A 23,458-nucleotide genomic window follows, 5' to 3' on the forward strand; every position below is an offset into this window, starting at 1 on the left:
TGTTAATGTCATTTGGAAACTGAAGGCCCGTTACGGTGTCGTTACAGTGTGTTGCAGTTCAAAGTCTCTGTGTGTGTCTCTCTCCAGAAAGAAGAGCTGCAGATCTATGAGAAATACTGTCAGAACAAGCCCCGATCAGAGGCCCTGTGGAGACAGTGTGGTGACAGCCTGTTTTTCCAGGTGACTCCCCTTCCCTATGTGTCTCAGTGTTAACATGGTTATGATATAGTATTCCACTATATAATGGTGTCAGTTTACATTAAGCAACATGTCATTGGACAAACTTACATTTTCTGTTTGGATGACTGAAATTATAACATTGACTTAACACAAATGATTGCAACTAGAAACATTCTGTGATGTTTGTTACTGCAGGAATGTCAGAAGAAGCTGGACCACAAACTCTCCCTGGATGCATATTTACTCAAGCCTGTGCAGAGGATCACCAAGTACCAGCTGATGCTCAAGGCAAGTCAAATCTCTCACCTTAGCACCATACAATCAAGCCATCTACATCAACACACAGATAACAGATACTATGCTCAAACTTGATCCTTGGGCTAACATGCAGAGCACTTCATTCTGTCCTAATAGGATTGGAAGTCTCAAGTATATGTATTTGTTATGCCTAGTGCACCTTGATATCTTGCAGTAAAACCACCCACACAGACAGGTCAGTACCTGTAGCCATGTTGCTGAAAAGACACAGCTGAATGGATATTGAATAGTATAAGTTGCTGTTGGTTTTAGAGCGGTTTCTTTGCAGTAGCCTGTGTGGTTGGAAAGCCTTCATTCTGAGACTTGGTCTGTTGTTAGTGTAGGAGTAAGCCAAACACTGAAAGATACATTATTTATCCAACTTCACTTTGTCCCTACCGGCTCTGTTCCCCTTCTAGGAGATGCTGAAATGCAGTAAGAATCAGGAGGGTACTGCTGAGTTGGAGGAGGCCCTGGCCACCATGCTGGACATCATCAAATCTGTCAATGACTCCATGCATCAGATCGCCATAACAGGATTTGAGGTCAGTATGACTGGGCTGGAGTTTAAGGGTGTGAAAAATCAGTTTGATACCTATCTTAGAGTGGATCTGCTGGGCTATGGGAAAGTTATAGGAAACCCTGCCGTAAATGACTTTGACTAATCGGGCGAAGAGGGACTGTCATGGCTAGGCTGTATAGATGTGTAGAGGGTGTACTGTATGTACGTGGGTGTGGGACTGATGGCCTCTGTGTCTCTCTCACCCCCAGGGAAACCTTAGTGAGCTGGGGAAGCTTCTGATGCAGGGCTCGTTCAACGTGTGGACGGACCACAAGAAGGGCCACAGCAAGGTGAAGGACCTGGCCCGCTTCAAGCCCATGCAGAGGCACCTGTTCCTCTACAACAAGATGCTGCTCTTCTGTAAGAAGCGGGAGGAGACCACGGACGAGAAGCCATCCCCCTCCTATAGCTTCAAGCACTCACTAAAGGTGAGGTCGGTTGGTGGGGTCAGTTCTTGTTGGACAAACATAACCTGTGTGTATGTAACTGATGTGAAATGGCTATCTAGTTAGCGGTGGTGCGCGCTAATAGCGTTTCAATCAGTGACGTCACTCGCTTTGAGACCTTGAAGTAGTGGTTCCCCTTGCTCTGCAAGCGCCGCGACTTTTGTGGAGTGATGGGTAACGATGCTTCGTGGGTGACTGTTGTTGATGTGTGCAGAGGGTCCCTGGTTCGCGCCCGGGTCGGGGCGAGGGGACGGACTAAAGCTATACTGTTACATGTATATACAAACATCACCTTTTGTGTAAGATAACTATTTCTGACCTGAAATTGAAACAAGAAAGCATGTGCTAAGTCCATTTGCTTGACTGTAGGGCCATACTGCCCATTATCCTACACTAAGTTCCCCCGCCTCAAATGGAAACTTCACAGTGGCTCTCTGAGACCCCTGAGAACCTTGGTATTCACTGTCACTCCCCATATTTCAATTCAAGCTTATCTAGACATGAAAAATCAAGGCAGTAAACAGGGCCCTACGATGACAGGAACCTTTCATCACTGGGATCCTTGAACAACCATTTGTTTTCTTGAGGAAACCTTTGAACTTGTTTTCTGCTCCCACTCGCTGGCTAGTGTGCATGTAACCAACTCAATGAATAGTGCTACTCATCGCTCAATAGAAGTGAAAAGACACGTTTCAGCTTGTAAAAAAAAAGCTGTAGCAGTTCACATTGGAAGAATACAAGGGCATCATAGTGTGAATCAGCGGTGTTAATCTAAAATATAAAGCCGTCACTGTTTTTAACCACAGCCTTGCCTTTGTTTCAGATGAGTGCCGTGGGAATCACAGAAAATGTCAAAGGAGACATTAAGAAGTTCGAGGTCTGGTATAATGGCAGAGAGGAAGTCTATATCATTCAGGTACATGTCCATATAGTTTCTGTGTAAAAAAACAACTTCCAAAACACCATTGTTCTCATTTGATATTACCAGTTATAGTCTAAAGAATTCTAAATTCATACTAGATAAACTTGATAAAACTGTGATTTAGCAACATCCTTTACTAAGTAGCATACAGTGCAATCGGAAAGTATTCAGACCCCTTCCCTTTTTTCCACATTTTGTTACGTTACAGCCTTATTCTAAAATGGATTACATTTTAAAAATCGTCATCGATGTACACACAATACCCCCTAATGACAAAGCGAAAACAGATTTTTGCAAATGCATTATAAAATAAAAAACATAACTTATTTACATAAGTATTCAGACCCTTTGCTATTAGACTCGAAATTGAGCTCAGGTGCATCCTGTTTCCGTTGATTATCCTTGAGATGTTTCTACAACTTAATTGGAGTCCAATTGTGGTAAATTCAATTGATTGGACATGATTTGGAAAGGCACACACCTGTCTATATAAGATCCCACAGTCAGAGAAAAAACCATGCCATGAGGTTGAAGGAATTGTCCATGGAACTCCGAGACAGGATTGTGTCAAGTCACAGATCTTGGTAAGGGTACCAAAAAATGTCTGCAGCATTGAAGGTCCCCAAGAACACAGTGGCCTCCATCATTCTTAAATGGAAAAAGTTTAGAACCATCAAGACTCTTCCTAGAGCTGGCCGCCCGGCCAAACTGAGCAGTTGGGGGAGAAGGGCCATGGTCAGGGAGGTGACCAATGAGTGACCTGTCAGAGTGTCAGAGTGACCCAATGGTCACTCTGACAGAGCTCCAGAGTTAATCGGTGGAGATGAGAACCTTCCAGAAGGACACACATCTCTGCAGCACTCCACCAATCAGGCCTTTATGGTAGATTGGCCAGATGGATGCCACTCCTCAGTAAAAGGCACATGACAGACCACTTGGAGTTTGCCAAAAGGCACCTAAATGACTCAGACCATGAGAAACAAGATTCTTTGGTCTGATGAAACCAAACCCTTTGACCATTGGGTGGCAGTGTTGTCCTATGAAGAGTAGCCACCCACAGACATCATTCTCACAGAAACATCCATTGTCTGGTGTGAGACAAGCTGTAGAGTGAAACCTCAGGGTGTTTATATATATATATTGTGTGTCTCCACAGGCTCCCTCCATGGATGTGAAGAACATGTGGGTGTCAGAGATCCGAAAAGTTCTGACGGGCCAGCTCGAAGCTTGCAGAGGTATACAGTGTGTGGGGGTTCTCTCTAGGCATATTCAAACCACCCTCTCTCTCATACAGCACTAGACATCTGAACACAGCCCTGAACCCTCTCAGAATGCTGATGTGAATGTTAAGCAGTGGGAGGGGGGGGGTTATCCAGTGTTGGAGGAGAGCTGATTTAGAGGTAGGGGAGGAAGGTGGACAACTGTTTGTGAACACATACCTGACCCTGACGGTACAGTCCACTCACTCACACAGACACACACACACACACACACTCCTCTCCCTCCACCACCCTCTAGCAGTATGCATCAATCGCCGACTGTTCCGCTCTGAAGCTCCTGACAGTCAGGAAAACGACCCTCTGCTCTGTCTACACTCGGCTGGACTGACAAGCTGTGTGTATGAGAGAGAGAGGATGTGTGTGTGTGAGGGGACTGAGTAATGACATAGCAGCCCTCATATGAAGCAGAGTGAGAGAAAGATGCTCTGGCCTGCTGGAGGGTTGGAGGTGATTTACGCCTGTCTCGGCTGGCGAGCGGGGGGAAGGGGAGGGCAGCACGTAGCAGAAAAGAGCGGCACACAAGATAAGCCACTGTGTGCGGTATTAAAAAGCCCGGCGATGTGGGGTTTGTGTAATAGCAGTACAAGGCCAGTATACAGACCTTCCAGCTCCAGCAGTGGCTTGTACTGAGGATACCGGCTGCAGCTGTTTGATTTGATGACTCCCCTGGGCCTTGGCAGTTAACTGTCCTGTCCTCCCGTTAAAGGTCCAATGCAGCCATTTTTCTTTCAATATCAAATCATTTCTGGGTAACAATTAAGTACCTTACTGTGATTTTTTTTTCTCCCAATGAAACTTGTCAAAAAGAAACAAAAATAGCTTCTTAGCAAAGAACAATTTCTCAAGCAAGAATTTTGATAGGACTGTCTGTGAGTGGTCTGAGTGGGGAGGGGAATACTGAAAATGAGCTATTATTGGCAGAGAGTTTTGGAACTATCTTTCTTATTGGTCTATTAAATAATGTACTGCCTGCCTTGGTGATGTCACCAGGCAGGCCAAAACTTCAACCCACCAGAAGAGGCTGAAATTCCAGGGGGTCTTTTCAAACAGCTCTTACACTAAAAGGGCATTATCATAATTTTCACAATTTCACAGCATTTTTCCAACCTCATAGTGTGGAAATGTATATAAAACACAGGATAATCAAATTTTTGACTGCACTGGGCCTTTAAAGACACGGATTAGTGGCTTCCATTCTGTCTGCACCACTGTTTTGGTCTATGGCTTCAGGTCTGACTGCACTGTTTTGGTCCACGGACTCTCCTGTGGCTTATGTGACTCTTGGGATTTCTCCTGTTTTATCGCCTGGCATTGAAACACATAGGTTTATCAGCCTGCTTTTGACTGCAGGTTTCTCACACAGTCCTACACACAGTGTGACATGCACAAGCATGCAAACACCAAATAACAAACATACACACTTGCATACCAAATATCTCACCCAACAAATTCACCTCACTGACCTTTTTATGTCAATTTAACCTAAACTAATATCCCGGTCATTCCGTTGAAAATAAATCTACGTTCTATTCCAATGCCATTTTCTTTTCTCCATTCACAGAGGCTAGTCAACTCCATCAGAAGATCACTGAGAATGTGTATCATGCTCCCATGAGGTAGAGTACTCCGTCTCTCAACGGTTTCATCATGTCGTGTGATTGAATGGCGGCACCGCACAGATGCTCTCAAGGATAGTGAATGTAACGCTTCTACAGTGGCTGTGTGATTGACTGTCCTATATCTCTCCTCTCCTCCACTCAGAAACATGCGCAAAATGGCCCTGAGGCAGTCGGACTCGTCTAGCCCGGAGACAGGCTTCAGGAGGAGCAACCCCAGCCCCAACATGAGACAGAAACGAGGTGAGATGTCACACAGCCGCAGCCAGCCCCGCCAGGCTCCCGGCCCTGCCAAACCAGCATCCACTCAGCTCCGCTGACTGGAAACAAAAGGCAGCAACTTCCATGTACAAATCATCCCATAATGGCATTATGAAAGACACCACACTGATGGCACAATTAGCTGGGATGTTTTATCTGGGCTCTAACTATTACTGGCTCCAACTCTTTCTGTCTCGGCATCAGCCCAAGCCAACCCCTCACCACCACTTCCCTCTGATCGCTCAGTACATACACTATACTGGCGGATGAGGTAATGGGTAAGATTTCACGCTGTGTAGAGCCCGGCGGCAGAGCGCTGCTGCATCACAGTGCGAGGGAGCTGGGCTAACGGTAGTCTTCCAGGGAGTGGGTGGTGGTGGTTAGAAGAGGAGAGTTGCTCTTTGACTCTGGATGTGGTCAGTGGCTGGACGTCCCTGGCTCTAGGAGTACGTGGATCCGACAGGTGCTTAGTCCTGGGTGCATGAGGGCCTTTATTACCCCCACCACAGACTCACAGAGAAAATCTATGAAATCTCTCCCATTCTCCTCTGTGGGAAAGGAATATTACAGAGCTGGTTGAGCAATGGTGTTTTTCAGTCCCAACCTTACACTACAATGTCTACATTATTCATGCAGTTACACAACCGCAGTACAGTACGGTTTTGACTACAATGAGTTTTGAACTGTGGTCTGGTGGGACTTTTTAGTTTTGACCCATATGTAACTGATGCCAACCATTTCCCTGATTGGGACTGTTTCCTTTTGGGTCAGAAGGACCCACTCCAGAGGTCATGACCCCAAATACTGTAGTCCCACTAGTACACCTCCAAAGTATTCTGGGGTTAGTCTGACTAGCTGTTAGATTCTGCCAATGGTACGGTATATACCACGCTCAGATAGTCTGATGAAAGGCTTTCCCATTCTTTATTATTATACATTTTTTTCACCCTGCTTTTCTCCCCAATTTCGTGGTATCCAATTGTCTCATCACTGCAACTCCCGTACGGACTCGGAAGAGGAGAAGGTCGAGAGCCGTGCGTCCTCCGAAACACAACCCAGCCAAGCTGCACTGCTTCTTGACACAACGCCCGCTTAACCTGGAAGCCAGCCGCACCAATGTGTCGGAGGAAACACCGTACACCTGGCGACCGCGTCAGTGTGCACTGCGCCTGGCCCGCCACAGGAGTCGCTAGTGCGCGATGGGACAAGGACATCCCTGCTGGCCAAACTCTCCCCTAACCCGGACGACACTGTGCCCCACCCCATGGGTTTCCCGGTTGCGGCCGGCTGCGACAGAGCCTGGACTCGAACCCAGAATCTCTAGTGCCACAGCTAGCACTGCTATGCAGTGCCTTAGACCACAGCGCCACTCGTGAGGCCCTGCTTTCCCATTCTTAGTCAGTCTACTGTATTCTCTCTCATAGTTGTCCAAAAGCTCTGATTTATTTTCTAATCTCAAGATCTCCAGAAGGCCAGAGTAACCTCAGAGGACAGAAGCAGCAGCTGCGTTGACATCTCTCTGTTTGGCAGCTTTGACAGAGGTGTGAGAAGAGATGAACCTGGAAGTTGTGATTATTCTGTGTTCTCACAATCAGAAGGTGATAATTATGTACATGATAATATGGACATTTTGAGCGGTCCTCCAGGGCAGGTAGTTCAAGTGTCCTTGAAATCACACACTCTCCAAGACAAGCTGTCCATTTTGAAAAAGTGTAAAACTGTCTTCTAGTTTTGGCATTGGCAGGTGTCTAAATCCTTATACCCATGCAGTTCCAGCATGATTGTGGAGGACTCTTCTCTTCCTAATGCAGGTTGTGTTAATGGAACATAGAGGGGTAAATCATGGATCAGGTTTGTCCATATGGTGAAAGTCTCCAGGAAATTCCATGGCAAACTTATTATGCATCTCAGAGCTCTGTCAGCGTTGTGATTAGACCAGAGAGAGACCCGTTTAGTGGAGATGAGAAAGATCTAGATAAAAGCCATCATTAAGGACCATCTGTCTCCAGCATAATCTTACAAACATAATTTTTTACAACCTTGTCAGCACTCTTCAAACTTGTGACAATTTGAATATATTTTCAGAAATAGGTTTAGGTTGGTCTACCCCTGATCTTTGAATCAGTTTTCATGCGGACTCAAGTGTGGGTGGTTGAATAGGGGTCTCCATAATGTCCAGGATTGTCATGGTATCCATTACTCTTACAAAGTCGTCCCTCAGGCTTTCTTTCTACCCTCTGCTTCTGCTTTCTCCTTTACCGTTTTCCTCTCCCTTTCCCTCCCTAGCTGAGGCTTCTGCAACTAATAACCCTGACCACAATGCTGCTCTTGCTAGAAAGCGCTTCACCTTGCAGGGCCTCTCCAATAGAAGGTCTCTTCCCTCAGGTAAAGAAGCCATGACATCTCCACTGACCTGCTCACCCTGTCTTTATCACCACCCTGTCCTCATCCCCTCTTTGAAGTGGTCCCACTCATTGTGTTGTATACAACTTCACCTATTCTCCTTCATTCTCATTGTTAGTCATTATCCTTAGCCTGCTACTCTGTATGTCCTCGTGCCGCAGGCAGTGCTGCTAATACACACTGGTGCTTTCACTCAGAGCAGAGAACTAGTGTATGTAAAGTATGTCAGGCGGAGTCAGAGGAAGGCACAAAAAATTGTCAAAGACTCCAGCCACCCAAGCCATAGACTGTCCTCTCTGCTACCGCACGGCAAGTGGTACCAGTGCACCAAGTCTGGAACCAACAGGACCTTAAACAGCTTCCCAAGCCATGAGACTGCTCAACAAGATTGATAAATAGCTAATCAAATGGCTACCCAGACTACCTGCATTTACCCTTTTTTTGCACTGACTATGCACACACACTAGACTCTACCCACACACTCACACATACTTACACCGACAACCCAACACACACACATTACATATGCACACACATGCATACTGATACCACACACACACACACACACACACACACACACACACACACACACACACACACACACACACACTTTCACACTCACCACGTATGCTGCTGCTCCTGCTCCACATACGCTGCTGCTACAGATCAATCTATTATCTATCCTGTTGCCTAGTCACTTTACCCCTATATATATACTCAGTGGCCAGTTTATTAGGTACACCCATCTAGTACTGGTTCGGACCCTCCTTTGCCTCCAGAACATACTGAATTCTTTGGGGAATGGAAACATTGCTCAATTGGTATCAAGGGACCTAACGTGTGCCAGGAAAACATTCCCCACACTATTACACCACCGCCATGAGCCTGTACTGTTGACACCAAGCAGGATGGGGCCATAGACTCATGCTGCTTACATCAAATCAGCATGACCCAACAGGATCTGGAATTCGTCGGACCACTCCTCAATTGTCCAGTGTTGGTGATCGCCTGCCCACTAGAGCTGCTTCTTCTTGTTTTTAGCTGATAGGAGTGGAACCCTATGTGGTCGTCTGTTGCAATAGCCCATCCGTGACAAGGACCGACGAGTTGTGCGTTCTGAAATGCCGTTCTGCATACCATATGCCATTATTTGCTTGTTTATGGACCGCCTGTTAGCTTGCACGATTCTTGCCATTCTCCTTCGACCTCTCATCAACGAGCTGTTTTCGCCCACAGGAATTCCGCTCACTGGATGTTTAATGTTTTTCTCTGTAAACCCTAGACACTGTCGTGTGTGAAAAGCCCAGGAGGCCGGCCGTATCTGAGATACTGGAACCGGCACGCCTGGCACTGACGATCATACCACGCTCAAAGTTGCTTAGGTCGCAAACTTTTCCCATTCTAACGTTCGATCGAATACTAACTGAATGCCTCGATGCATGTCTGCCTGCTTTTTAGAGAACCACGGTCATGTCACTCACTGAGTGTATGTACATAGCTACCTCAATTACCTCGTACCCTTGCACATCGATTCAGTACTGGTACTCACTGTATATAGCCATAGTATATACAGTGGGGAGAACAAGTATTTGATACACTGCCGATTTTTCAGGTTGTCCTACTTACAAAGCATGTAGAGGTCTGTAATTTTTATCATAGGTACACTTCAACTGTGAGAGACGTCATCTAAAACAAAAATCCAGAAAATCACATTGTATGATTTTTAAGTAATTAATTTGCATTTTATTGCATGACATAAGTATTTGATACATCAGAAAAGCAGAACTTAATATTTGGTACAGAAACCTTTGTTTGCAATTACAGAGATCATACGTTTCCTGTAGTTCTTGACCAGGTTTGCACACACTGCAGCAGGGATTTTGGCCCACTCCTCCATACAGACCTTCTCCAGATCCTTCAGGTTTCGGGGCTGGCGCTGGGCAATACGGACTTTCAGCTCCCTCCAAAGATTTTCTATTGGGTTCAGGTCTGGAGACTGGCTAGGCCACTCCAGGACCTTGAGATGCTTCTTACGGAGCCACTCCTTAGTTGCCCTGGCTGTGTGTTTTGGGTCGTTGTCATGCTGAAAGACCCAGCCACGACCCATCTTCAATGCTCTTACTGAGGGAAGGAGGCTGTTGGCCAAGATCTTGCGATACATGGCCCCACCATCCTCCCCTCAATACGGTGTAGTCGTCCTGTCCCCTTTGCAGAAAAGCATCCTCAAAGAATGATGTTTCCACCTCCATGCTTCACGGTTGGGATGGTGTTCTTGGGGTTGTACTCATCCTTCTTCTTCCTCCAAACACTGCGAGTGGAGTTTAGACCAAAAAGCTCTATTTTTGTCTCATCAGACCACATGACCTTCTCCCATTCCTCCTCTGGATCATCCAGATGGTCATTGGCAAACTTCAGACGGGCCTGGACATGCGCTGGCTTGAGCAGGGGGACCTTGCGTGCGCTGCAGGATTTTAATCCATGACGGCGTAGTGTGTTACTAATGGTTTTCTTTGAGACTGTGGTCCCAGCTCTCTTCAGGTCATTGACCAGGTCCTGCCGTGTAGTTCTGGGCTGATCCCTCACCTCCCTCATGATCATTGATGCCCCACGAGGTGAGATCTTGCATGGAGCACCAGACCGAGGGTGATTGACCATCATCTTGAACTTCTTCCATTTTCTAATAATTGCGCCAACAGTTGTTGCCTTCTCACCAAGCTGCTTCCCTATTGTCCTGTAGCCCATCCCAGCCTTGTGCAGGTCTACAATTTTATCCTTGATGTCCCTACACAGCTCTCTGGTCTTGGCCATTGTGGAGAGGTTGGAGTCTGTTTGCTTGAGTGTGTGGACAGGTGTCTTTTATACAGGTAACGAGTTCAAACAGGTGCAGTTAATACAGGTAATGAGTGGAGAACAGGAGGGCTTCTTAAAGAAAAACGAACAGGTCTGTGAGAGCCGGAATTCTTACTGGTTGGTAAGTGATCAAATACTTATGTCATGCAATAAAATGCTAATTAATTACTTAAAAATCATACAATGTGATTTTCTGGATTTTTGTTTTAGATTACGTCTCTCACAGTTGAAGTGTACCTATGATAAAAATTACAGACCTCTACATGCTTTGTAAGTAGGAAAACCTGCAAAATCGGCAGTGTATCAAATACTTGTTCTCCCCACTGTAGTTATTAGTTATATAATTATTTTTCTTGTTATTGTTATTCACTGTGTATGTATTTCTTGTCACTATTTTTATTTTGTATCTTTTAACTCTGCATTGTTGGAAATTGTTGAACCCGTCAGTAAGCATTTCACCCTTAGTCTACACCTGTAGTTTACGAAGCATGTGACAGATAACATTTGATTTGATTAGAATTTTCCAAATAATAATGTCTAGAGAACAAAGGGATTTCACATTTTCAAGACTAGAGAACAACCTTGGCATCCAGGCAATGAAAACGCATGAAGGCTAAATTCGCAGACAGGTAGCCTTAGTAAATGTCAGCCTGTAATGCTTTTGACATTCAAAAGTGTATTAACATTTTTTTAAGAGGATGGTTTGATTCAAGGTTCTTCTCCACAGAATACATCCTTAATAACAATACTGATAGCCTGATTAGCTACATCTGATTATATTTTACAACAAACATTTGATTTATTTTAGTTAAACAAACCAATTGAACAGGGAGATAGGTGTATTTTATTATTATTTTCTTACCACTTTGGTGCTATTACTGGGGTCTTGTGGTTTGTAAGTGGGCAATAACATTACTGTACATAATATGTCATCATTTGTATGGTGATAATCTAATACTGTGTTGTTGGCTCCATTCATGATGCAGAGCAGGCTAGCTGAAGAGAAATGGACACTGAGGGGGTGATGTTTTTGTACTTATTGGCCCGCCGAGGTAATGCCTCGCTGTGAACTTGAGTTGTCGATAGATTTCATCTTGTTAGCATACCCCACCCCAACCATACCCCACCCATGCTAAAAGATATCATGACCGCCATCGATAAAAGACAGAACTAGCAGCCATCTTCATCAACCTCGCCAAGGCTTTTGTCAATCACCGCATTCTTATTGGTAGACTCAACAGCCTTGGTTTCTCTAATGACTGCCTCGCCTGGTTCACTAACTACTTCTCAGATAGAGTTCAGTGTGTCAAATCGGAGGAACTGTTGTCCAGACCTCTGGCAGTCTCTATGGGGGTGCCACAGGATTACATTTTCGGGCCAACTCTTTTCTCTGTATATATCAATGATGTCGCTCTTGCTGCTAGTGATTCTTTGATCCACCTCTACGTAGACGACACCATTCTGTATACTTCTGGCCCTTCTTTGGACACTGTGTTAACAAACCTCCAAACGAGCTTCAACGCCATACAACACTCCTTCCGTGGCCTCCAATTGCTCTTAGATACAAGTAAAACGAAATGCATGCTCTTGAACCGATCGCTACCCGCCCACCCGACTAGCATCACTACTCTGGACGGTTCCGACTTAGAATATGTTGACAACTATAAATACCTAGGTGTCTGGCTAGACTGTAAACTCTCCTTCCAGACTCACAGTAAGCATCTCCAATCCAAAGTTAAATCTAGAATTGGCTTCCTATTCCGCAACAAAGCCTCCTTCACTCATGCTGCCAAACATACCCTTGTAAAACTGACTATCCTACCGATCCTTGACTTTGGCGATGTCATTTACAAAATAGCTTCCAACACTCTACTCAGCAAATTGGATGCAGTCTATCACAGTGCCATCCGTTTTGTCACCAAAGCCCCATATACCACCCACCACTGCGACCTGTATGCTCTCGTTGGCTGGTCCTCGCTACATATTCGTCGCCAAACCCACTGGCTCCAGGTCATCTATAAGTCTTTGCTAGGTAAAGCTCCGCCTTATCTCAGCTCACTGGTCACCATAGCAACACCCACCCGTAGCTTGCGCTTCAGCAGGTATATTTCACTGGTCATCCCCAAAGCCAATTCGTCCTTTGGCCGCCTTTCCTTCCAGTTCTCTGCTGCCAATGACTGGAACGAATTGCAAAAATCACTGAAGTTGGAGACTTATATTTCCCTCACTAACTTTAAGCGTCAGCTGTCAGAGCAGCTTACCGATCGCTGCAGGTCTACACAGCCCATCTGTAAATAGCCCATCCATCCAACCAACTACCTAGTTCATCCCCATATTTGTTATTGTTTTTGTGCTCTTTTGCACACCAGTATTTCTACTTGCACATCCTCATCTGCACATATATCACTCTAGTGTAAATTGCTAAATTGTAATTACTTCGACACTATTGGCCTATTTATTGCCTTACCTCCTTACTTCATCTGCTCACACTTTATACAGATTTTTCTATTGTGTTATTGACTGTACGTTTGTTTATCCAATGTGTAACTCTGTGTTGTTGCTTTTGTAGCACTGCTTTGCTTTATCTTGGCCAGGTCTCAATTGTAAATGAGAACTTGTTCTCAACTGTTCTACCTGGTTAAATAAAGGTGAAAAAAATTAAAATAATAATAAATTGGTTTCTAATATGCGCCTGTGAGGATGCAACCACCCGCCCGCAATGTCCACGATTTGTCTTCATCTTCCTGCACTTCCTCGTGTCTCCTCCATTCATTGCATGTTTCTCAGTCCCACAGTCAACCGCCTGCCTGTTTGAACTCACTAATTTGATACAACTAAGAGAAATTAATCATCTTGAAGGGATAGTGCGCCATTTTGGCAATTAAGTCTCTGCGTGCCATTTGAAGGAAGTTGAAGGTCATTTCTGGAGCCATTGCTAACTAGCATTAGCACAATGACTGGAAGTCTAAAGGAACAGCTAGCATGCTTCTACTTCCTTCAAACTGCATGCAGAGACACAAAACTACACTCCATGAGTTTATCTGACTCTAGGTAAGTAGAAAAAGGGGCTTAATTGCGAAAATGTCACACTATCCATTTAAGCTGGACAGTGTTTAGTGAGGAATCAACAGTGACAGTTATCACCAAGTCTTGTATCAAATCAGAAGTCAATCCAGAGAAAAGGCAGAAATCCTCAAAGCAATATGCTCATTTAGCCTTGCCACTAAAATGCTTCTCTGTGCCTTCCTGTGCCATCCATCCCTCTCTCCCTCCCTCATATTCTTCTGCCCAGCTAATTGCTAACCCTGCCCTGCCTTTCACAGCCGATCTTCCATCTAAGGTGACAGATGTCACGCGCCGCTTCTCTTTAGCCTCCTCTATCAGTGTCTCCGCCACCAGACGCACAAAAGGTACCTGATTGCCTGGGGTCTTTCGCTTTCTTTTTATCTCTACTCCCGTAGCATCAAACTTTTTAAAGTGTCTGAGAGCAGGTACAGACCGGTTAGTGAGGGGGCTTTTTGAGAGAGAGAGGGAAGGGAGAGAGAGCTAGAGATGTAGAGAGCAGGAGTCAGCTAAGGTAATGAGAAAAAAATAAAATTCTTAACAAGTCCTACCCATTTATGAATCTCATGATATTGATGAGATGATGAATAAAATCAGTCTTTCTCAGAAATGAAACAAAAAGGTAAAAAAAATTGTTGAGAAACCATAGTAATCAAATGTGAATTTTGATAAGCTGACATTTGGAATGTGGGGTGATATTCAGAGCTGCAAAGCAAGTGCAATTGTTGTGGAATTTAGATGAGAACTTAATTTTGCCAATATTCCCCTCCTTTCTTCTTCCTAATAATCAAGTATTTCAATAATTTATGAGCAATGAAAACTGAGGATGTACAATAAAATGGATTTTGCTTGACTGTCTCAATAGATCTAATTTTCCACTAACGCTTCCACCATGCATTCATTGCCCCTGACAGGTCCTCCTTCAACTCATGTTAAAAAGACCAAAAGACATGAGATAAAGAGTGATCCAACACCATTCGGTTATGAAGGTAGCTATAGCAGTATGCTGTGGATCTGTGCATGTTCAGCCGTCTTTGTTAATGGGGACGGCTTTTCATTTTGGTGAGGTGTGTGTGCGCGTGCATGTGTGCTTGCATGCTGTCTGTGTTCATGTGTGGGTGTGTGTTTTGCCTGCTCCATTGTGATTCAATGTGATGCATGGTATATGTATTAGTTTGGCACAAAAAGTGCTGAACAAGATGACTTCACATTAGCAGTGCCATGTTTTTGGTAATGAGTCAGTGTGGCTGTGGAGCGATGATGGCTCCTTCATTTATTTCTGAATGCGTATATCAATTTCCTGCAATGTGATGTAAAATGGCATCCCAGTGGTCTGTAAAGAGCTAATTTCCTCCCAGATACATTACGCAGTGCTATCCCTGCTGCGAGCAGACACAAAGGCACCACAAGCACTGATTCAGCTGTGCCTAGGTCCACTTCTCAACCAGGTAATCTACTGATGGAAAGTCACGCTATGACATATTTATCTTTTCTCATTTTGCTGGTTTTGTTTTGTTTTTTAAATTCTTTTTTTGCCATTGGGTGTCTTGTTGTATGTGACACCTTTTCGATTGGTTTCTTGCATTGTTTTTTAGATATTTCCAACTTCTTCATACCTTCTTTGACTGTCAGAATAAATGTTTCAGAATGTTCAATGCTTATGTGTAAAGGGTACATTTGCAAAGCAGTGGATGTGTAATGCCATGTCTTAAAACTAACGTGTTCACTTCTTCTAGTCAACTGAAGGGTTAACAGGACCTTGTCCTCTTTCTGTGTGCTCTTTTTCTCTAGGCTGGACACAACGTTGTTTGCCTTCAATGGACACAGAGGACTTTGAAACCATCCATTCGAGTGCAGAGGAGCTCTCCAACTCTTCGGATGGTGAGGACCAGTCCAGTAATAAAAATGTAAGTTATGTTGAATAAATCCTGACAGGTAACTTCATCCCCTCCATCTTGTTGCTCCTCTTAAATCCTTCCAATCCTCGGGAAATAAATCCTCTCTGCTTAATTATTTCCCACCATCACCCATCTTGTTAACGCGGGCTGACGACTTGACATTTAAAAGACAAAATAGCCTAGTGTGGGTCTCCCCAGAGCCTCCGGATTTCTCCTTCCATTACAATCTTTCTGATGTATGAGAGCCAGAGATCTGTTTTAATGGAGGGCCTGCTTCACAACTCTACCACACTGAGAATAATGCTCCCTGAGTCCAATATGAGACTGACGGATGGACATGCTGTACACACACATAGAATAGATGGGTGGACACAGACACACGTCACATGACACACACGAAAGTTACACAACATCACATACAAAGACAAACCACAACTACAAGGATAGGGTATCTCCTCTAAATCACCCTCCTCCTCCATTCTCTCCCTGCTCTTAGGTGGACAATGATCGCTTCCGTGTCCAGTTGACGTACGAGTCGAGGACAGCGCAGGACCTGTCTCTGGAGTCAGGAGATTTAGTACAGTTCCTGGATGAGGCAGAGAATGGCCACTGGTGAGTGATGGTTGCACCCACCCTCTCTGTCCATTGAACACTATGAGAGTCCCAGAGAGAAACCAATTCTCCTGCCGTAGTAAGAGGGAACCAACTCAACAGGATAAAGCACAATCATATTAGTCCTTGTTCCTGCACTGTATTCACACACTGCCCATCTCTATCTCTTCTCTGATTTTAAACCGTGTTTGTAAAAATGTATAACTAATAACAATGTTGTTCCTGGGTTCCCTTGGGACTAACATTTATTGCTGTGTAGTTTTATATTAAAAGTTAATTAATTGTCAAATTATTTCGATGAGGCATTCAGGATATTAAAGCATAAATGTTGAGTAGATCTGTATATCACAGTGGAAATTAAAACACAATGCCTAAATGAATAATATATCCGTCTGTTCGATTCATCCCACCACTATGAGGAGTGGTTATTACCTTCTCACAGTAATAGCCTCCAGAATCCATTGCAAGCCAGGGTGGATGAGAGAGGGATTGTGGTTTCACACGAGCTTTCGCAGTGCATTTTGGGGTGACTAATACCCCATTAGATTAAAGCTGCACTTAAAAATGCTTTGAATATGCTCATATTTCATCAACTCATGCATATTTCATATTTTAAAACCGTCTTCAATCATTTGCATCTTTGGGTTCTGGCACTAAAACGTCTCACACAACCCTCTCCTCTCCTTTTCAGCAGTCAGTGATATGAAGAATTTATATATTTTTTCATGGATGGAAGTCAACATGTACTGTACAGAAGTTTTTAAAACTCTGCACAACTCTCTTTGTGTATGATAGTTCTGACTAACTGAAATCTGGTCCACCATTTGCATTGATGTTAGCACAGTGCTCCCAGGAGCGGGTGCACCTGTCTGTCCATGCCACGGATAAGGTGTCAGCTTCACACCTAGCATCCACACGTAGGCTTCAGTACGTCCCCAGCACACTCACTGTTGACAGCATATTTACAAATGCTGTCAACAGGAACTTTGCAAGAACAAGAATGTCTCCTTTTGTGACCATTTTGATTTGCTGTGGGAGCAACCAGCACTCTGTAAAAGAGAGAGGATTCACCCTAACCGCAGGGGTTCCAAGATTATCTCCAGCAACATTGCAAACTGTTTTAGAGACTGACAGCCAGGGTATATTAATGCTCCAGTCCTCTCTGTCGTAATCAACAACAGAGGACATGGAAAGCATATCACCTGCTGTAGAAATGGTAGTACAGTCAATGTAACTTAATTTATGTTTCTCTCACTCCCCTGAATACCTATGTCAATCTAACAGCTTTTGTCATCAGTAATCATGTGCCTATAAACCTGCATTACACTGTTAGCACTGAGACAATTGACCGTAGTAGGAAGCCCACTGGGAGCAGTTCACCTTGCACTATCAGCGCAAATAAGCAACCCAGAAAAGGGCAAAAATCGCCCACAATAACATATGTAGACTGAGAAACAAGGTTCATGAAATCAATAACTTACTAACATCAGATAACATTCATTTCCTTGCTGTCGCTGAAACTCACATGGATAATTCATTTGACACAGTGTTAGCAATACATGGTTATAACATCTACAGAAGAGACAGGAATGCCAATGGGGGAGGTGTTGCTGTATAAATTGAGTCATATTCCTGTAAAACTTACAGAGGATCTCATGTCATGCTGTTGAAGCATTATGGCTTCAGGTTCACCCGCCTCAACTAAAGCCTATTCTTGTGGAAAATTGCTATAGACCACGGAGTGCTAACAGTCAGTATCTTGATAATGTGTGAAGTGCTTGATAGTGTATGTGATTTCAACAGAGAGGTATATTTTCTGGGTGACCTAAATATTGACTCATTTTCTTCAAGCTGTCCACTCAAGAAAAAGCTTCAAACTGTAACCAGTGCCTGCGATCTGGTTCAGGTTATTATTCAACTTACCAGGGTATATATGACTGAAATCATCCACGTGTATTGATCACATCTTTACTAATGCTGCAGAAATATGCTCTAAAGCAGTATCCACACCCATCGGATGTAGTGATCATAATATAATAGCCATATCTAGAAAAACCAAAGTTTCAAAGACTGGGCCTAAAATAGTTTATAAGAGATCATACGAGAGGTTTTGTAGTGATTCCTATGTTGAAGATGTAAAGAATATTTGCTGGTCTGTGTGTATTGAGGAGCAACCAGATGCCAGAATCTACACATTTATGAAATTGCTTCTTCAATTTACTGATAAGCATGCACCCAGTGGATTGATGAGGAATTAAAAAATGTTATGGTTGAGAGGGACGAGGCGAAAGTCTGGCTCCAAAGCCGATTGGCAAATTGAGAAATCATATGACTAAACTAAACAAAAAGAAGAAGAAGTTGTACTACAAAACAAAGATAAAAGATATAAAGGATGATTAAAAAGCCTTGGAGCAGCTTAAATGACATTTTTGGCAAAAAGGCAAACTCAGCTCCATCCTTCATTTAATCAGATAGCTTATTCATCACAAACCCTCTGATATTGCCAACTACTTTAATTACTTTTTCATTGGCAAATTAGCAAACTCTGAACCTTCATATCCCTTAATAACTGACCAAATTATGAAAGACAAGCATTGTTATTTTGAATTCTTTAAAGTGAGTGTGGAAGGGGTGTAACAATTATTGCTGTCTATCAATAATGGCAAACCACCTGGTATTGACAACTTTGATGGAAAATTACTGAGGATGGTAACGGACTATATTACCACTCTTATTTTCCATCTCTTCAATCTAGACCTACAGGACAGTGTGTGCCCTCAGGCCTTGAGGGAAGCACAAGTAATGCCTCTACCCAAGAATAGCAAAGCACCCTTTACTGGTTCAAACAGCTGACCCATCAGCCTGCTACTGACCTTTAGTAAACTTTTGGAAGAAGTTGTTTGACCAGATACAGTACAATGCTATTTCACAGTAAACAAATTAACAACTGACTTTCAGCACGCATATAGGGAAGCGTACTCAACACTGACACAAATGATTGATGATTGGCAGAAAGAAATTGGTAATAAGAATATTGTGGTAGCTGTTTGTTAGACTTCAGTGCTGCTGAAAAAACGTATGTGTTATGGCTTTACATCCTCTGCCATATCATGGATTGAGAGTTACCTATCTAACAGAACACAGAGGGTGTTTTTTAATGGAAGCCCCTCTAACGTACACCAGGTAGAGTTTGCCATACCGCAAGGTAGCGGTCTTGCTTGGACCCTTACTTTTTTCTATTTAAACTAATGACCTACCACTAGTCTTGAGTAAAGCCTGTGTGTCTATTTATGCTGATGACTCAACATTATACACGCCAGCTACCACAGCAAGTGAAATCACTGCAACACTTAAAGAGCTGCAGTCAGTTTTAGAATGGGTGGCTAGTAATAAGCTGATTCCTTAATATATCCAAAACTAAAAGCATTGAATTTAGGACAAACTATTCGCTAAATCTTGTAGTGAATAATGTGTAAATTGAGAAGACTGAACTGCTAGGTGTAACCCAAGATTGTAAACTGACATGGTCAGAACATATTGATGCAAGGTAGCTAAGATTGGGACAGGTCTGTCTGTAAAGCTCTGCTTTCTTGACATCACAAGCAACAAAACAAGTCCTACAGGCCATAATTTTATCACACCTGGACTACCACCCAGTTATATGGTTAAGTGTCACAAAAAATGACATAGGCAAATTACAGTTGCCCCTGAACAGAGCAGCACAGCTGGCCCTTAAATGTACACAGAGGGCTAATATCAATAACATGCGTGTCAATCTCTCCTGGTTCCAAGTAGAGGAAAGATTGACTGCATCACTACTTGTCTTTGTGAGAGGTAGTGGCGTGTCTGTTCAAACAGCTAACACACAGCTCAGACCCCCATACATACCCCACAAGGCCTCCCAAGTGGGGTCTCTTCAGTCCCAAAGTCCAGAACAGACTCTGGGAAAGGCACAGTACTACATAGAGACATGACTACATGGAACTCTCTTCCACATCAAGTAACTTAAGAGAGCAGTAAAATCTGATTTAAAAAACCCCCCTGATAAAACAGCACCTTACGACGCGGACTTCGAAGAGAGACACACACACACAGACACACACACACACACACACATGCATACGCACACACACTGTAAAATGTCACATTTTATATTGTACATTTCTAATAATAGAGTAATAATGCAATATGGTGTATTGTTTTATTTATGATATAGGCTGTTGTTTTGTTGTGATGTAATTGTTTTAATCCTGTAGCTGATGGGGGATCCTAATAAATACAAAATACATGAGAAATGGGAACAGTGCACCTACTAAGTCCCTTCATGTGGGTGGTTCGCATCAGGCCAAGGCCAGAGAGTGCTTGTTCTGCTAGGCAGAGCTGCAGAGTGTACAGGCAGAATGCTGGGAGGATTTAAATACATATATGAAGCAGTACAGAGGCTTTGGACAGAATCAACTGTCGGAGGCAGCAGCATAACCAATGAATACACAAGCTTTCCATCACACGAAGCAGGATGTCAAAAACTGAAACTTTGGACTCGACAGTTCACAGACAAGATCATAGAGAGAACTCCTGATCAAATACTATGCCTATAAATACGTGAGATTGTACACTCCCAGGGCCCCGTCAGCTCTCCCCACTGCCAGTGGCAGTAATCCAACTCCTAGTCACTCTCTGATCACTTCTATTCCAGCATGAGGCCCTACACCAGCCTTTCCATTAAAGCCTACATTCTCTTTCATGTTTTAGGCTAGTCAAGAATCTTATTACTCAGAAGACAGGTCTGGTACCGCCCAGTATACTTCAGACAGCAGCAGAAGGAGGTCACTCATACTGTAACACTACTGGTATTTCTGACTAATCCACATCCATTATAAAATTATGAGGTATTCCTGGCATTGCAAGAAAACACTCACCCTAGCTCAAAGCGGTAGTTTGATTCAGTGCTGGGGGATTGGGCGGGGTGCGTGCTTGGGTGGACTCTAACGGTAAAGCTTTTGCCTGAGAGGTGAACAAGCAAAGCATGATGTCATCCATTGCAGCATGATCTCTCTCTCCCCTCCCTCCCTCACCTCAGCCTTCCCTTGAAATGTTCAGTTCACGGCCTTGCTTGTCTTGTTGTCTTGGAGCTCTGTCCTTTAAACAAGTGCTCTCTCAAGCTCTTGTCTGCACTGAGAGGAATCCCATCTTCTGTTCTTTGCTTGGGCAGTTGACATATTTTTGCTCAGAGTTTCCCCACTTGAAACCATTTATAAGTCACATTCCAGCAGCATACTGGTTTGTACTACTATACAGTTTAATAGAAGCACTCTTCACTGGTATTGATCTTAATCAATATTGTTTCACCATCGTGTCCTTCTTTACACTGCTATTAAAACTGCATTGTTTGGTCAGTCATTGTATCCATTCTATGCAACCCCTCTCTAAAAAGACTGATGGTGATGTTTGAATCTTAAGAATCACCACTCCCTTCACGCCTGTTGCTTGGCCTCCATAACGTTAGATCCTAACTCCCATGTACAGTGGGGCAAAAAAGTATTTAGTCAGCCACCAATTGTGCAAGTTCTCCCACTTAAAAAGATGAGAGGCCTGTAATTTCATCATAGGTACACTTCAACTATGACAGACAAAATGAGAAAAAAAATGCAGAAAATCACATTGTAGGATTTTTAATGAATTTATTTGTAAATTATGGTGGAAAATAAGTATTTGGTCACCTACAAACAAGCAAGATTTCTGGCTCTCACAGACCTGTAACTTCTTCTTTAAGAGGCTCCTCTGTCCTCCACTCGTTACCTGTATTAATGGCACCTGTTTGAACTTGTTATCAGTATAAAAGACACCTGTCCACAACCTCAAACAGTCACACTCCAAACTCCACTATGGCCAAGACCAAAGAGCTGTCAAAGGACACCAGAAACAAAATTGTAGACCTGCACCAGGCTGGGAAGACTGAATCTGCAATAGGTAAGCAGCTTGGTTTGAAGAAATCAACTGTGGGAGCAATTATTAGGAAATGGAAGACATACAAGACCACTGATAATCTCCCTCGATCTGGGGCTCCACGCAAGATCTCACCCGTGGGGTCAAAATGATCACAAGAACGGTGAGCAAAAATCCCAGAACCACACGGGGGGACCTAGTGAATGACCTGCAGAGAGCTGGGACCAAAGTAACAAAGCCTACCATCAGTAACACACTACGCCGCCAGGGACTCAAATCCTGCAGTGCCAGACGTGTCCCCCTGCTTAAGCCAGTACATGTCCAGGCCCGTCTGAAGTTTGCTAGAGAGCATTTGGATGATCCAGAAGAAGATTGGGAGAATGTCATATGGTCAGATGAAACCAAAATAGAACTTTTTGGTAAAAACTCAACTCGTCGTGTTTGGAGGACAAAGAATGCTGAGTTGCATCCAAAGAACACCATACCTACTGTGAAGCATGGGGGTGGAAACATCATGCTTTGGGGCTGTTTTTCTGCAAAGGGACCAGGACGACTGATCCGTGTAAAGGAAAGAATGAATGGGGCCATGTATCGTGAGATTTTGAGTGAAAACCTCATTCCATCAGCAAGGGCATTGAAGATGAAACGTGGCTGGGTCTTTCAGCATGACAATGATCCCAAACACACCGCCCGGGCAACGAAGGAGTGGCTTCGTAAGAAGCATTTCAAGGTCCTGGAGTGGCCTAGCCAGTCTCCAGATCTCAACCCCATAGAAAATCTTTGGAGGGAGTTGAAAGTCCGTGTTGCCCAGCAACAGCCCCAAAACATCACTGATCTAGAGGAGATCTGCATGGAGGAATGGGCCAAAATACCAGCAACAGTGTGTGAAAACCCTGTGAAGACTTTACAGAAAACGTTTGACCTCTGTCATTGCCAACAAAGGGTATATAACAAAATATTGAGATAAACTTTTGTTATTGACCAAATACTTATTTTCCATCATAATTTGCAAATAAATTCATTAAAAATCCTACAATGTGATTTTCTGGATTTTTTTCCTCTCATTTTGTCTGTCATAGTTGAAGTGTACCTATGATGAAAATTACAGGCCTCTCATCTTTT

General features: G+C 43.7%; 1 protein-coding gene across 12 annotated transcripts in view; it reads left to right on the plus strand.

Annotated features, from left to right (window-relative positions):
• mcf2l2 (MCF.2 cell line derived transforming sequence-like 2) overlaps positions 1 to 23,458 on the plus strand; it is a 136,271-nt gene that overhangs the window by 110,812 nt on the left and 2,001 nt on the right. For 5 of the 12 annotated variants that reach the window (XM_071345519.1, XM_071345518.1, XM_071345520.1 and 2 more), the window contains 15 exons: positions 88 to 180; positions 376 to 468; positions 897 to 1,022; positions 1,249 to 1,467; positions 2,309 to 2,401; positions 3,564 to 3,642; positions 5,249 to 5,303; positions 5,449 to 5,546; positions 7,851 to 7,949; positions 14,141 to 14,227; positions 14,795 to 14,869; positions 15,239 to 15,328; positions 15,672 to 15,787; positions 16,275 to 16,390; positions 21,143 to 21,240. In XM_071345519.1, the coding sequence (XP_071201620.1) occupies positions 88 to 180; positions 376 to 468; positions 897 to 1,022; positions 1,249 to 1,467; positions 2,309 to 2,401; positions 3,564 to 3,642; positions 5,249 to 5,303; positions 5,449 to 5,546; positions 7,851 to 7,949; positions 14,141 to 14,227; positions 14,795 to 14,869; positions 15,239 to 15,328; positions 15,672 to 15,787; positions 16,275 to 16,390; positions 21,143 to 21,240 (1,537 nt within the window). The remainder of the gene's footprint in view (positions 1 to 87; positions 181 to 375; positions 469 to 896; positions 1,023 to 1,248; positions 1,468 to 2,308; positions 2,402 to 3,563; positions 3,643 to 5,248; positions 5,304 to 5,448; positions 5,547 to 7,850; positions 7,950 to 14,140; positions 14,228 to 14,794; positions 14,870 to 15,238; positions 15,329 to 15,671; positions 15,788 to 16,274; positions 16,391 to 21,142; positions 21,241 to 23,458) is intronic. The other 7 variants (XM_071345522.1, XM_071345523.1, XM_071345524.1 and 4 more) reach the window with 7 other exon arrangements.

This window comes from Salvelinus alpinus, chromosome 16 (assembly GCF_045679555.1).
Source record: "Salvelinus alpinus chromosome 16, SLU_Salpinus.1, whole genome shotgun sequence".
Classification (NCBI taxonomy): domain Eukaryota; kingdom Metazoa; phylum Chordata; class Actinopteri; order Salmoniformes; family Salmonidae; genus Salvelinus; species Salvelinus alpinus.